At 40.7% G+C, this 14,084-nt stretch overlaps 2 protein-coding genes across 2 annotated transcripts; both read right to left on the bottom strand.

Annotated features, from left to right (window-relative positions):
- Window positions 1–1,182: 1,182 nt before the first annotated feature.
- On the bottom strand, window positions 1,183–6,711 carry LOC107084996 (toll-like receptor 13). Its single transcript, XM_015375096.1, has 6 exons — window positions 5,836–6,711; window positions 5,189–5,751; window positions 4,965–5,112; window positions 4,482–4,852; window positions 2,363–2,456; window positions 1,183–2,292 (listed from the first exon to the last, which is right to left on the bottom strand). The coding sequence occupies exons 1-6, from the start codon at window positions 6,655–6,657 to the stop codon at window positions 1,573–1,575; spliced, it is 2,718 nt and encodes a 905-aa protein (XP_015230582.1). The 5' UTR covers window positions 6,658–6,711; the 3' UTR covers window positions 1,183–1,572.
- Window positions 6,712–9,005: 2,294 nt separating this feature from the next.
- On the bottom strand, window positions 9,006–11,567 carry prr35 (proline rich 35). Its single transcript, XM_015375097.1, has 2 exons — window positions 10,041–11,567; window positions 9,006–9,927 (listed from the first exon to the last, which is right to left on the bottom strand). Exons 1-2 carry the CDS (start codon window positions 11,417–11,419, stop codon window positions 9,108–9,110), a joined length of 2,199 nt encoding a protein of 732 aa, XP_015230583.1. The 5' UTR covers window positions 11,420–11,567; the 3' UTR covers window positions 9,006–9,107.
- Between the last annotated feature and the right edge of the window lie 2,517 nt (window positions 11,568–14,084).

Below are 14,084 nucleotides of genomic sequence, written 5' to 3'. Positions count from 1 at the left end.
ACCATGTTTTATTCTGGTTCTAGGGAGAAGTAGACTAGAGCCAGAAGATCCGAACTGTCGAGGTGGTAGATACACTGACAGAAAGTCTGTAATGTGTTTTAGAGCTAAGCCATTCAGTAATTTATAGACCAAGAGAAGTAATTCAAAGATAATTCTCTGAGACGGACAGAAACTCTGATCTCCAGCCTGATTTGTGTTTCAAAGCTGTATAACTTGAGTAGTAATTTCTAGTTTTATTGAGTCCTTTTGGTGTTGAAGTCTTACTCCAAATAACATGGGGACAGTGAGGAAAAGTCACAAAGTGTGCGAGTAGCATGAAACAAAAAACGACTGAGGTAGAAGAGCAGTTTGGCCTTACAAATGAATGTCAGCCATTTCTTCTGTCTACTCAGGTGTAGTGAAGGCCATGAAGGCCTAATTAAGCTTTGAACCCTTTCTGTAGATTTTCATTATGTTTTGTAAAGGACATTTTATCACCAATCTATACACCTGGATATTTATAACAGCACTTTTTCATTGTTTTGCACCAGTTAACGTTTTGCCAGTGCATTTCAGTGCAATGGCTCTTAAGGCTGAAAGTCGTGCAAATTATGCTGATAAGCTGCATTTAATGACAGTGATTGCAGCAAAAGCAGAAGTTTTAATCCACTTAGTGGCAGGTGAAGACATGCTCCCACCAGCCATCACAGACCTTTCAAAGCGAGGCTGTGTTCCCTGTTAAAACCAAGCATGGTTGCTGCTCTGGTGAAGAGTATCGTCTCCCTTGGTTCGATGTGATAGTTTGCATAAGAAGAGGAGAATTAAACGTTGTCTCCCTAAATGAAGGATCACCTTTAAATCAATGAGTCGATCCAATCAACCGGTTTTACTTAGATAGAAAACTTTGAATCCACCTGACTGTATGATCTGGTTGAACTGTTTCTGTAAAGTACCTTGAGATGAAGTGCTGTGAATTGTCGCTATATAAATAAACTGAATTAAATGGAGAAAAAGATCAAAGGAAATAGGACTGACCTTAATTAGAAAAGAGGGAAAAAAGAAAAGATAAATGCAACAGAAAGGATAGAAAAATCATATTTCTTTAGCCCCCCTACAAACATAAGAGATCTCCAGTAATTCAGCAGCATATTACAAAACAGTTCCTCTAATCAGACTTTTTGTTTCTCTGAAATATGATGGATTTGAAAATGCAGAAATTTTAGAAATTAGGAGAGTTTAGGTTAGGAAGCACATTTGGAATTTCACATAACGATTACCTGTTAAGTATAAAAGACATTTGTTTACCCAATAATTAGTTTGTGTTTAAAAATGACAAAAAAGGCAGATTTTTGCAGCAGCATCTCTCTTTGAACACAATAATAATCAATCCTAATATCAATTGTGGATTAACTTTGGGGTTACGATTCTAAAGAAGTAAAGTCTATATGTTTGAATTTCATAGTCAGCCATCTATTTCCAAAACACTTTCTCTCCAAAAATTTCTCCCCAAGAAAGGCAACTATAGTTTCATTCCAGGTGGGTATTTGTTGATCCTTGGATCTATCCGACTACCAAAACCACAATTTGCTTTCCTCAAAACTCTCCTGCCTCCTTCAATCCTTTACTGTCTCTCAAAGCGTCCATCAGTCTGACCCAGAAGGCGTTCTGTTCTAGAGGGTTTTCCGGCCACAGCAGGTATGTCCTTCTGTGCACAATCCTGCGCAGCCGCGTGTAGGGGGACAGGCAGTGCTCAGGGATCTCCTCCAGGAACACCATCAGAAGGACATCATTTCCATCACACAGAAGCCTCAGGCTGGCAAGCTGAAACTCCACAGAGCACCACTCACTTTGCAGGTATGAATGGCTCACCACGCAGATGGTGTGTCGAGATCCATAGATTGCAGCCTCGATGTTCTCCAGGACCGCAGCACCGGGGCGGAAGTCTCTGTGATGCAGGCACAGCCTGAGTTTTGCTGCACCAGCAGCCGGTTTCTCCAAATTAGGCACCAGCTGCTTCATCACCCAGTCCTCATCTTTGGAGCTGTAAGAGATGAATGCATCATACTGAAATCTAACCCCTGCGCCTCTTTTTCTTCCTCTAAGTTTTGCTTTGGCCATTAGCAGCAAGAAGCGCAGAGTGGGACCTTGTGTGTGCCAAGCCAGACACACAAACACAAAGAGCACATCCATCACAGAGCAGGTGATGAAAAGAGTCAAAGAAATTTGATCATAAGAGCAGGTCTTGTCATCAAACTGCCACAGGTAGCGGGATCTTCTTTCGTTGTTGCACTTCAAATTGTACAGGTAGGAAACCTGGGTGGAGTTTAGAAAAGAAAAGTTAACCAAGATAAGTGAGAATCTGTAACTTTGCAGATGGCGTTACCTGTGTATGAGCATTGCTTATCGCCCAGGTCTTGAACCAAGCGTTATCGCAATCGCAGCTTAGTGGGTTTTCTGAAATATCAAAATATTGGAGTCTGAAAGCACAAAAACACCCAGGGTGTTATTATTCAGACATTTATACATATTTTTAATGCACATTTTGTTTTGTTTTTTTGTTCATTTTGGAGGTTGCAGTTAAAAATATTCTAAGTTTCATGATACAGTACTCTGATTCTGTAACAAGCTGCATAAAAGAACACCAATCAATGGTAAATATCCTGTACTTATATACACTACATTCAGTCATTCACCCATTCTTGCACACACTGATGTGGCATCCTACATAGAGGCCACAGCTGCCCAGTGGCTCACTAACAGAAGCGAGGTTGCCATACACTGGCACCACCAGCCCCTCTGACCTAACCTTGAGCTACGAGCTTGATTCTTGGTCATCTGAGTTTTCTGTCTCACAACAAATCCATCTTGAAAGACTCCTGCTAAAACGTCCATCTTGTAACCACCGTGTCAGACCAATGACATGTCAGTGTGCATTTTTTGGTGCGGCACATGTAGGAATGACGACAGTCAGAGCGGCCAACATGGCTACGGTGGAGGACTCAACTGTCAATATCTCAATTGACTCAGTTTTATCTAAAATAGAGACAATTTCTCATTTAAATAAAGGAGCAAAGAGAAGCACTTTTTGCATCTGTAGATTGGAAAGATGTCTGTGTGTTTGTGTCCGTTGGTGACTCTCATGGACGACCAAGTTGCCGAAGCTATTAAGTCTGATTAAGTCACGATTCGCTGATATTATGGAAGGCAGGTACTAGAAGGTACGTCACCCAATCAGCTCAAAGTATTGTACTAAACGTCCTTCCTTTTCACAGACAGACTGGGAGCCAGAAATCCCAGATTTTGATAACGTAGAACTCAACTCAGTTCCACACATATCAATCTGGCTACTGCCAGGTTAGGTCTGACCACCATCAGTTGGCAATGTGGGTGAAGTGTTTTGCCCAAGGAAACGACGACACTGAAAGCCAGAGCTGGAGATTCTGTGATTCTATAGCAAAAAAGGCCAATAGCATAAGGCAGGGGTCTTTAACGTTTTCCAGGCCAAGGACCCAAACTGATGGTGAGATGGAGCGGGGACCCCCTAATTATATATATTGTATGAAATTGTGTTCTATCAAACTGGTCCTATAGTCACTCTATAACATATGGATTATTAAATTATTTCTGATTCTGATTCCTGGTTGATGGGACAGGTGTTGTGAATGAAACGGTGCCCAGCTTGAAAGAGCTCCTGTGTGTCACTGAATGTGTGTGTTGATGACTGAAAGACATCTGCCTCCATTTATCCATTTACTACAATGTGGTGAATTCATGGTCTGTATTCAAAGAAATTTCAATTAGTGGAAGAAATAGCAGGGGGGCATATAAAAAAAAAAAATTAAAAAAAGTTTAATCAACCAAAACTTTCAGTGGACCCCCTAGGGGTCGCGCACCCCCATGTTGAAGACCTCCAGCATAAGGCGTTCTAGCCATAAAAAAAAAATAAGGAAATAATGTCATAAGCTGAAATAATTTTTATGGAGGCCCCATGTGTTGCACTTTTTTTTTTTTTTTTTAAGTTCTGTTGCTTGCAGTTCAGATTAACTTCCTGAAGCAGGTTGGCCTGTCCTGTTTGGGAGTGCTGTTTATGGATACACATATAGGTTAGACAAGGTCACCACTAAAGGTGTGATTGGATAAAAACTGCCCAAAATCTTACTTCAAGAGGAGTTTCATGGTTAGTATCTTATGTGGGCAACTTAAAGTTCAGCTCATCTATAGTTCCTGGCAGCAAGACAGAAGGGAATGATTATATCCAGCAACTGATGTTTCATCAAACATGGGACAGGGGTACCTCAGGTATGTGTACCCACTCCTGTTTTCATTGTGTTATTCTTGTTTTGTTTTCTCTGCTGATTTAAATTTAGGACCTTAGTTATTTAGCTTATGAGAACTGCCAGCTCATTTGAAAAAAAATATAAGAGGAACAAACTTCTTCTCATTTTCTGCTTCTTTAAAAGCTGTTAAAAATAAACTAAACTTTCCATTAGCCCTTCCATTACCTTGGTAGATTATTCAGCATTTCCTTGTTTAATGTACGGATGTGGTTTGAAGAAACTTTGAGAACCTTCAGTGAATTATTCGGAGGCAGGAGGTTTGCTGGTAGGGAGTCGAGGTCTGCCCTGTGCAGCATCAGCTTTGAAAGGCCTTTTAGGGGCGACAGCACTGCAGTTAGGTTGGTCTCTTTTAAAACCACTCCATCTATGAACAAGATCTTCAAACTGATCAGAGGAGTAAATGCGTCGGGATGTATATTCATCTTGACACTGTTTCCGATGTTTATGCATGTAAGGTTCTGTAGACCCTTGAAGAAATGTGGTCCAATGTCACCAATGCCATAACCTCCAGGTCCCTGGTATCTCATTTCTAGAAACTATAAGACAGAAATCACATACAAACAACAGACATGCAGGGATATTAAGTGCAATCCTCACCTTGTTTTGATTTTTTTTTTTTAGGAGAAGAGATAAAACTTTAACATTTACCCTCAGAGAAATTAGGGACTCAAATGGAGATTCGTAGGATCTGAATTCGAGACGATTGTTATACAGAACAAGCGCAGTCAGTTTTTGAAGGCCAGACAGAATAAATGGTGTCACCCTCCTGATCCGGTTCCCACTAAGGTCAAGGTATCTGTGAGGTTAAAATGATGTAAGAAGAAAGTAGATGTGAAACAAAACAGATTTATATGGCAGATCGCCTTAATTACCTTAAGTTTGTCAGGTCCTGGAAGGTGCCCACTTCAATGAAACAAATTATATTTAAACTGAGGTTCAGCTTCTTTAGCCTGCGCAGATTACCAAAAGTCTTCTTCTTGAGGGATCTTAACAGGTTGAACTGCAGGTAGAGCTGCTCAAGACTAGTTAGAGCATTAAATACATTCGCCTCCAGCTCAGTTATCTCATTTTTCATAAGGGACAGGCAAGTGAGACCTTTGAGAGAGTGAAACCAACCGGAGTCAATGTCCCGAATCCTGTTCCTGTCCAAACTTAAAAACGTCAGCTTAGTCAGGCTTCTGAATGTGTCCCGCTTAATGTTAACATGATTTTGGTTTAGGTACAGTGTTTTAAGAGCTGTGAAACCCTGAAACGTTGCATTTGATATCTGCTTTAAACCACAGTTGATGAGATAAAGTTTGCTTGTGTTACTCTTTTCCGAAGACAAACGATCCACATTCCCCAACTGTGCTTGCAGAACTATAAGCATGGTAGGAGTGGGGCAGTCCAGAAGGCTGGTGTTACTCTCAGGTAACTTGGATCCTTTTAGGTCAACCTGTGTAAAAGTAAATTCATAAAAACGACTTAAATGATTTAAACCCAGAAGTAAATAAAAAGTAGTAACGAATGGCTACTCTACCTCTACTTTGGTGACGTTTTCCATTCGTCTCAGCACATCACAGATTGTCCATGAAGAATTCTCAGCAAACATAGAAAATGATATGTGAATGAGATCTCCCCTCGTCTGTGCAGAAAGTCCCATTAGACTTTCTACCCCGACCGACTGAAGGAGCAGAGTCCTCAGCTGCTGATTTGAGTTAAAAGCATCTGGCTGCAGCTCCAGTTGTGTATTGTTGGACAGTTTGATGTATTTCAGAGCTGGAAAACAGCTCACATTTACCTTCTGGATGTTGTTTACTGAGAGATTCAAGTATTTTAGAGACAGGGAGCCTCCACACTCTTCACAGCTGAAAGACTTTAACTTGTTGAGCGACAGATCGACGCTTTCAATGGCAGGAAAGAAATGAAAGAGAAGGCCGGAGACGTCTAAAAGGCTGTTTCTGCTCAGAAGAAGGACTTTCAGACCGGTGAGTCCTTCAAATGCGTTCGAATGGATGAGCGACATGTTGTTGCCGGTGAGGTTGAGAAACTGCAGGAGATGAAGTCCTTTAAATTCTTCTCCTTTCAGAAATGCTAGTTTATTTTGACTCAGGTCCAGATGTTTGAGTCCAGCAAAACGACTAAATGTTCCAGGTGGGACGACTCTGATCATGTTTTTGGAAAAGCTAATAAAAGTTATATTTTCAGGGAACATTCTCACCACAGCAGAGATGTTCACAATCTTGCGGTTATCGCACCACATGCAATGCGAATCTGCAAAATTCTGAGAGCAGCTCATGAAGCCGAACGCAGTGTAGGAGGGGAAGTTAAGCAGAAGCAGAAGCAGAACCGCTCCGACCATCTCTGTAACGTGAGTCACAGCTTCTTTTATCAGACGGCACCCGTCAGGTGGAAAAGATCTAAAGATACAGAGGTGGGGGGGGAAGGGTTTCATCAAGAGGGAGGTAGAAATAACTCTTTCACGAAACACGAATATAATTCATGTAAGAATGTAAACAAAAGTCTGCTTTTTCTTAATGAGAAAACAATCTAAAGCAATCCCTTCTTGTTTCTAAAATATCAGTTATATCATATATGGTATTTTATGTTTGATTTATATAACCTATTAGTCAAGATGTATATTCTTACATCTTTTATATATAATCATAAAGATGTATAATCCTCTAAATCCCAGCAAAGACATGTAATGAAATTAATAAGAATGTGAATATATGAAAAAAAATCATTGAATTTAACCGCAAAATGCTTGTATTTGAACAAAGAAGTTTCTTTTTTTAGCTTCTATATGAAAATTAGTCTAATAATAAAATACAAGAAAATGGATACTGTCTGTTGCTATTAAAAAATAAGACAACACACTTTTATAACCTGTCAAATATTGCATCTAAGCATGCAAAACATTTAATTTGTCTCCTAACTGATGAAAGTTGGGAATTAATTAATCAAATAATAGTGAATTCGTTTGAACTTACCTTTCTTCTTATGTGTTCAATGCACAACTGCCCTTTATCTACTGACCATAGCTATAGACTGATGCTTATTTTGAAAGCATGTCACATCCTCTTTTTATGAGGTGCGATGTGCTTCTTCAATCTTATAGCATTCACACTTCTGTTAATAGACACTTATTTGTGCTTGGTATGTTAAATGTTTCCTCTTGGTTAATCTCTCCTAAGCACAGTGTTGGTTAAAAATCACCAGCGAAACAACAAAACCTACCTGAGGTTTATCTATATAGGTGAACCATCAGCACTGGCTAAAATCGAAAGAAGAAAACACATTTTCAAAAAGAGGCAAAGGGATCTGAAAGGTCTTTAAAAAGCCAAGTCCCAATCATTGCATCACTGCTTCTGTAAACCAAGGAAGTTTTTCTGAAGTGGTGCAGCACCAGAAACTGCCTAAAAGAAGAAACAGGGGGGGTTCTGATGCCGCCGAAGTAGTTTCACCAGAAATATATGTTTGTTCCTCCCATTGTGGTTTTTAAAACTACATAAAAAAAGAAAAAAAAGAAAAATGGAATTAGACCAAGACATGGGAGTTTGTCCACCTTACCGGTCAAAAGCATCTAAGAGCCCCATGGTAGCTGTGGAGGAGCTGTCCTTTCCACAGATGTTTCGACAAATGTTGGTCATATACCTCATACAAACGTCTTAATGGCAGAGTGGCAAGCCAAGTAGGGGGATCAAGCAGACATATGGAAGAAGTATCCTGATTAGATGAGAGTAAAGCTGAACCTAACATGCATGATTGGACAGGAAACTGGCCAGAGTGAAAGATAAATGGGGCTAAATCCAGGATAACTGGAAGGAAAGCTGCAAAAACATGAGCCTGGTTGGAGCTTCAACTGCCAGCTGGACAAACAAAATACAGCGGCTAACTTATATCAAATGTATGAAACTACAAGTCACCCTTTTCACATTTTATTAATAAAATTTCTAAAAGGAAATGTTTTATTTTCATTTCAGATAGCAATGTGACGGAATGTAAAGATGTTGCAGGGACATGAAGACACATCAAAGTATTTAATCGATCATTTGTTATCATTTTGCTCTTATTTTGTACAATTACATGTTGAAGATGGGAATAACGTAAGTAAAATAGTTCCCTGATCGTTTCAGGTTAAGTATCCGCTGGTGTCTCTTCTGGTCCTGACAGCTGACCTTTTTTTCTTCTGTGATCTGAAGGTGATGTTGGTGAAGGGGCCTGAGGATGTGAGGTGGGCAGGCCCCGCTCTCCTCCTAACAGCAGTCAGAAAGCTTTAGGTTTGGTGAATGAGGGGCCCCCGGCCTTAGGCCCTGGGGGGATCTTCGACCTTCAGCACGGGAAGCACAGGTTAACCACACTTCTGATGGTTTGGCTGTAGGAGCTGCTTCACCTTTATCACAGCCAACCTGTAAACCTACAGCTAAAGGTGTTCTGCCATGTTGGATGTTTGTCTTTCTTGTTAATAAAAATTGTGTGAAGAACTTCCTTATTGTTTTATCCTCCCAAAGTATACACATGCATTCATTTGTGTACAGCCTTAAATTATTATTTGGAGAATTTTGATCCAGATTTACTAATAAACCAAGCTTTTTGCCTCAGTTTAATTAAAAGGACTGATTCTCATGGTTTTATATTGTATAATACATTTAATATACATGAAATTAAATGAAGAAACAAACAGATCATTTATTTAATTTACAGTATTATACATATTCATTTACAAGATTGTCTCTCAGCATGATTGTTGAAGGACAAACTGATCTAAAGAAAACAACAAATGCAGGAGTAGGTTCAGTAGGTTTAAGTTTAGCTTTCCAGGGTAGCCAGAGGACTTGGAGGACACTGTGTTTCCAGTCGCTGGAGGGATGAGGGTCTCTGTGGAGGTTTGATGGAGGAAGGTATGTCAGTAAACACGACTGATCGGCCATCGGGGCAGACAAGAACGCTGGAATCCGCTTCACACTTTGTGGTTCTGCTGGGCCACAAGGCCTCAGCTGACCTCAGGCCTAGGCCGCTCGGAGGCAAGGCTTCACTGTTCACGACCGATGACTGACTCATCTTGATCAGCATGTCTAATGACTGCTTACGCTTCTCCAGCGAAGCCTTCATCAGCCTCCTCTCGCTCTCTTCTTCCTCTTCCTTCTCCCCCTCATTCTCCTCCACCTCCTCATCCTCCTCTTCCGTCTCTCTAGTGCTTGCCTTATGTTTGCCATCTTCTCTCATAGTTTGCTCACAAGGCGACTCCATCGACTCCCTCTTCACTGACAGGTCAAGAGGTCCGTCGCTTTGGCTGGCTGTGTGCTCCAGAGCCTGGTGAATGTGCGACAACTCATTGCGGATTTTGTTCAGGTGCTCCCATAGGTGCTGCTGGGCAGGATGGTCCTCGTTTTCCAGGTGGGAGATTTTGCGCTCTGCCTCCTGATATTCTTGCAGAGCCTTGGAGAGATCAGTGAGGAGAGCGGCCACGGATTCTGAAGCACCTTCTTCGAGCGCCCTGGACGCAGCAGAGTCTTGGCTGGTGGCTTCAGCAGCAGCGGATAAAGAGACCGTTTCGTTGTTGGGACTGATGAGAGACTTGTCAAACGAGTGGTCATCTGGACGGTTCTGAAGCTGAGCATCTTGTAAACTAAAGAAAAAAACAAAACAAAGAGTTTTACTCTGGAAACATTTGAAACATCACAGTTTAACATTGATATTTTTGGAAAAAAAAAAGCAAAACATATTTCTGATTAACTCTACCTGCTTTTTAGAAGAAGTTTCTCCGCTGATGCAGTCTGAATGCTCCTTAAAAGGTCCAAAGTGAAACCCATTGCTTGTTTCTTCTCTACAGGCGCTTCATGGCCTCTCAGGGGACCTCCTGTCCTCTTCAGACCACTGGTAGCTTTGCCTTCCTTAGCTGCAGCTTGTATTTTATCCCCCACTCTGTAGCCCTCATCAGGTGAGTCTCTTTGAGGTGACAACCAGCCAGCAGGGGACATTGTGTTTCCTGCCCTCAAAGCAGGAACTTTCCACAGACCTACTTTAGGCTGGAATCCAGAGCTTGCATCTGCACCACTTGATGGGTGTTTTAGAGATTTGCTGGCATCAGCCTGGGTGCTCACTGGTCCAAAAGTGTGCTCACACAGAAAGGGGTAATAGAGACGAGGGGGAATAAGGGCTCTGTCAGGATTGGAGCTGGATGCCGGGTGCATCAGCTGAGCAGCTGATGCCAGGAAGGGAAGCTGGGCGAACTGTGCGTGGGTCTGAGCGGCAACACTGGAAGCTGCAGCCGGAATCGCTGAGTTCATGTAGGAGAACAGGCTTGGGCTAATTGGATAACCTACTCCTAACACAGACAAGTTGAGTCCGCTGGGATCCTGGTAGTCCACCAGGTTGGGTGGGGGAGGGTAACAGGGGATTGAGCCGTTCACTCGTGGCTGAGCACCTTCTTCTTTAGTTTTAGCGTTGCTGGATGCAAACAGCCGCCACTGCTCCGACAGGAGCGCAGGACTTGTTAGACATGTCTTTGGCAGCTTATAGTGTCTCAGCTGGGCCTCTAGCTCGGCAGAACGGGCTCGTAACAGCTGGTCTTCAAAAGAAAGCATGTCAGCCATCAGCAACTCTGACTCTGGCTGTTTGCTCCTTTTGGCTGTAACCTCTGGAGACTCTACCCTCCTGTTGTTGGAGCTTGGTTTGACCATTCCAGTAACTTCTGCCCGGTCCAGTCGCCCTCCATCTTCTTCATCCCCTTCTCCCCGAGTTTCTCTGCCCTCACTGTCCTCCTCCTCTGACCTATGTTGCCCCTGCTTCTCATCGGTCTGCGTTACCTGCTCCAGTTCATCTTTCCCTGTAGTATGCAGACCATGCGCTTGCTGAAAGGGTCGCAATTGATCTGGATGCAGGATGTTGCCCTTCTTGTATGGCCAATCCGACTCGATGAGCAGAGAAAGTGAGTTCTTGCAGAGACTGTACTTCATGTGGTTGTACAGATGGGATTTCTCCATGCAGGTGAAGGGGCACTGAAAGCATTTGTAGTTGTAGGGTTTGCCCCATGGTCGGGGGATGTAATGTGGCTTCTTTGGTTTTCGCTCTTTGTGTTTGCCAGCTGATGTGACTTTGCAAGCTTCATCCTTTGACATGATTAAAGGTTATTTCAAGCGTAGGTCCAAAACAACTAAATGTATTTGAGCAAATCTAGAAACGTTGTTTTTGTGCTATAATGCATTTCATTTGCTGCAGGTTTTGGTTCAAACTTTTGGGATAAAAAAAAAGGATCCTTTTGTTAAACCTGCCGTTGTTCCTGTAAAGCAAAAAGAGGACAAATTCATAAGGGATGCTGCAAATTAATTAAAGACATTATTTTAAATATAGTTGTGTGTATATTGCACTGGAAAAAATGGAAATCTAAATAAGTCATTTCTTGAAACGAGGAGGGAAGTGAGACACTTTGCTAATGGAACATAACAATTTACATTTAAAAAAAGAAAAAATAATTGCATTGGCTGATTTCAAGTGCATATTAGCTTATTTTAAGAGTAGAAATCCTCATTCCATTGGCTAATCATCTTATTTACCTGCTCAAATTAAGGGTAAATACCCTTAATTGTTATTTATTTTTTTAAATCTTTTTATTTCTAGATCGTTTCTATCTTGATATACTGTATATACCTGTATATACTGTATATATATTGCTTATTCTTAATGCATCTTTTTCCTCCCTGTTTGCACCTTCTGTAACTTCTATGCCAACATGTGAAGAGTGAATTTCTCCGCTGTGAGATCAATAAAGCTCATCTAATCTAATCTAAGTTTTTGCAGCGTGATTGTACAAATAATTGTAATATATATATTACCCACCACCATCTCAACCTGAGATGAGGGTTGCCACTAACATAACTGCAGGGAGGCCTGTGCTGCCCCTCTGTCACTGTATCTGCCACTATTCATTAGCTCCGATGCAGCACTAGGCAGTAGGAGGGCCCCAGGAAGGGGGGCCTAACTGAGCTATCACAGAGGACCCTGCACCTGTTCAGCAAGGCGAGGTTAGACCCTCAGAGGGCGGCTACAGGCAACTTCATGCTCAGGATGGTGTAGAGCTGGTAGGAGAAGTTGGGGGTCTGAGGCTGGATTCCTAATGAGAGAGCCTGGCATCATGCCTAAAGGGCCTCATTAGCGCCAGGACCGAGATCTGGGTCAGGATGTGGAGAATAAGTCCAACTGCTTCGCCTGAACACTTTGCTTCCTCGGTTAGATTGGATCATAAATAGCAGAAGAATTAAAGGTTAAAATGTTCTTGGCATCTGGTCAAAAACTTTACCTTTTAAATCTCTGTTAAATGCCCAAATTAACACGATTGGATTTACAGATCTTACCTTACTTTTATTATTTAAAATCTGAACCGCTTCCATACAGTTCAAAATCTCAAAAGAAAATTAACGTTAAAAGAGGATTCAAATTTACATTTTATAAATAATGATCAAAAATATAGGTACATAGATACATAAGTCCAGCTTTTGCAAGTTTCCACAGTTTTTTTTTTAATGATTCATAGTTAGGTCTATATTTATTAAGGAAAAATTCATACAAATTTTGAATTATAAGGGCTCCTTTCTATTGCATAAAATTTAACTCCTTTTTTAGATTAAAATTTACATTTTACAGACTCTAAAGATGAATATGTCAAAGGGTGAGAATAATATTCTGATTGATGGTATCTATAAAAAATGCTTGCATATAGTTACTTTTGTTCCACTAATGTCTTCTTTTAATTTCCTCCTTTTTTCTCATGTCTCCTTTCCTCAGCTAAGGACCTTATTGGTGATCATTTAACATCTTTTTCATATCCTTTTATCTTAATTAGAGATGCAACTACGAGTTGTGACCGAACCGGACAATTTTTCAGGAATCTATTTTGATAGTGGTTTAGCAGAAAAATATTGATCAGAATCAGAATCAGGTTTATTGCCATTGTTAGTGAAGGAGTTCACAAACTAGGAGTTTTTTTTGGTACAATTGTGCAACATGAAACATATAATATGGAATAGGTAAATAAAATTATAAAAATATCTAAAACACTGATAAATGATAAATAATCAAAACCAGTTTGAGACATCAGCAAATAACAAGTTAACTAAAAAGGAGTTTAGAGATTCATAAATATAAGGATAGTGTTGTACTTCTTTAATTTTCTGTATAATTTAAAACTACTTTCCATACCAATGAAGCTCTAACTTTTCCTTCTTTCGTATAATTGGGAAACAAACCATATAATATAAATCATTCAAATACAGAATCAGCTGCTCAGACCCTGAAGGACAACAGAAAGTTGGTGTTGACTGGGAAAAGCCTGATAGGTTCATTTCTAATCTAATTATTTTGAAATGGATGAAATATATTTTTTAATCGTTTAATTACTTTATCTTTATACTGTAAGCCAAGCCGTTAGCTGAAGCCTACAGTGAATTAAGGAGGAGGCAGCTTCTCCTCAACAGTAAAATCTTTCTTTAGGCAATTTAGAGATGAAAGTATATTTTTTTTTATGTTTCAAGTCGACGTTAAACTAAATAGATTAAAAAATATATTTTTTCTGCTTCATTTATTCATATACAGCATAGTTTTTGAGATAGAACCCAGTGAGGCGAGCACAGGAGATGGATGGTCAGTTATATGGAAGAGCGACCCAACGTGTCGAGGATGATGGTGAGAAACAGGGTGAGGAGTTTAACACATTATGTCAGACTGTCCTCCCAACCGGACCCTCAGTACTGGCCCGTTTGATTGGCTCACTTGTTCCCCTCAGGGCTC

Source organism: Cyprinodon variegatus, unplaced genomic scaffold, assembly GCF_000732505.1.
Source record: "Cyprinodon variegatus isolate N-32 unplaced genomic scaffold, C_variegatus-1.0 Scaffold113, whole genome shotgun sequence".
Lineage (NCBI taxonomy): Eukaryota > Metazoa > Chordata > Actinopteri > Cyprinodontiformes > Cyprinodontidae > Cyprinodon > Cyprinodon variegatus.
This window is presented reverse-complemented; position numbering and strand designations above follow the sequence as displayed.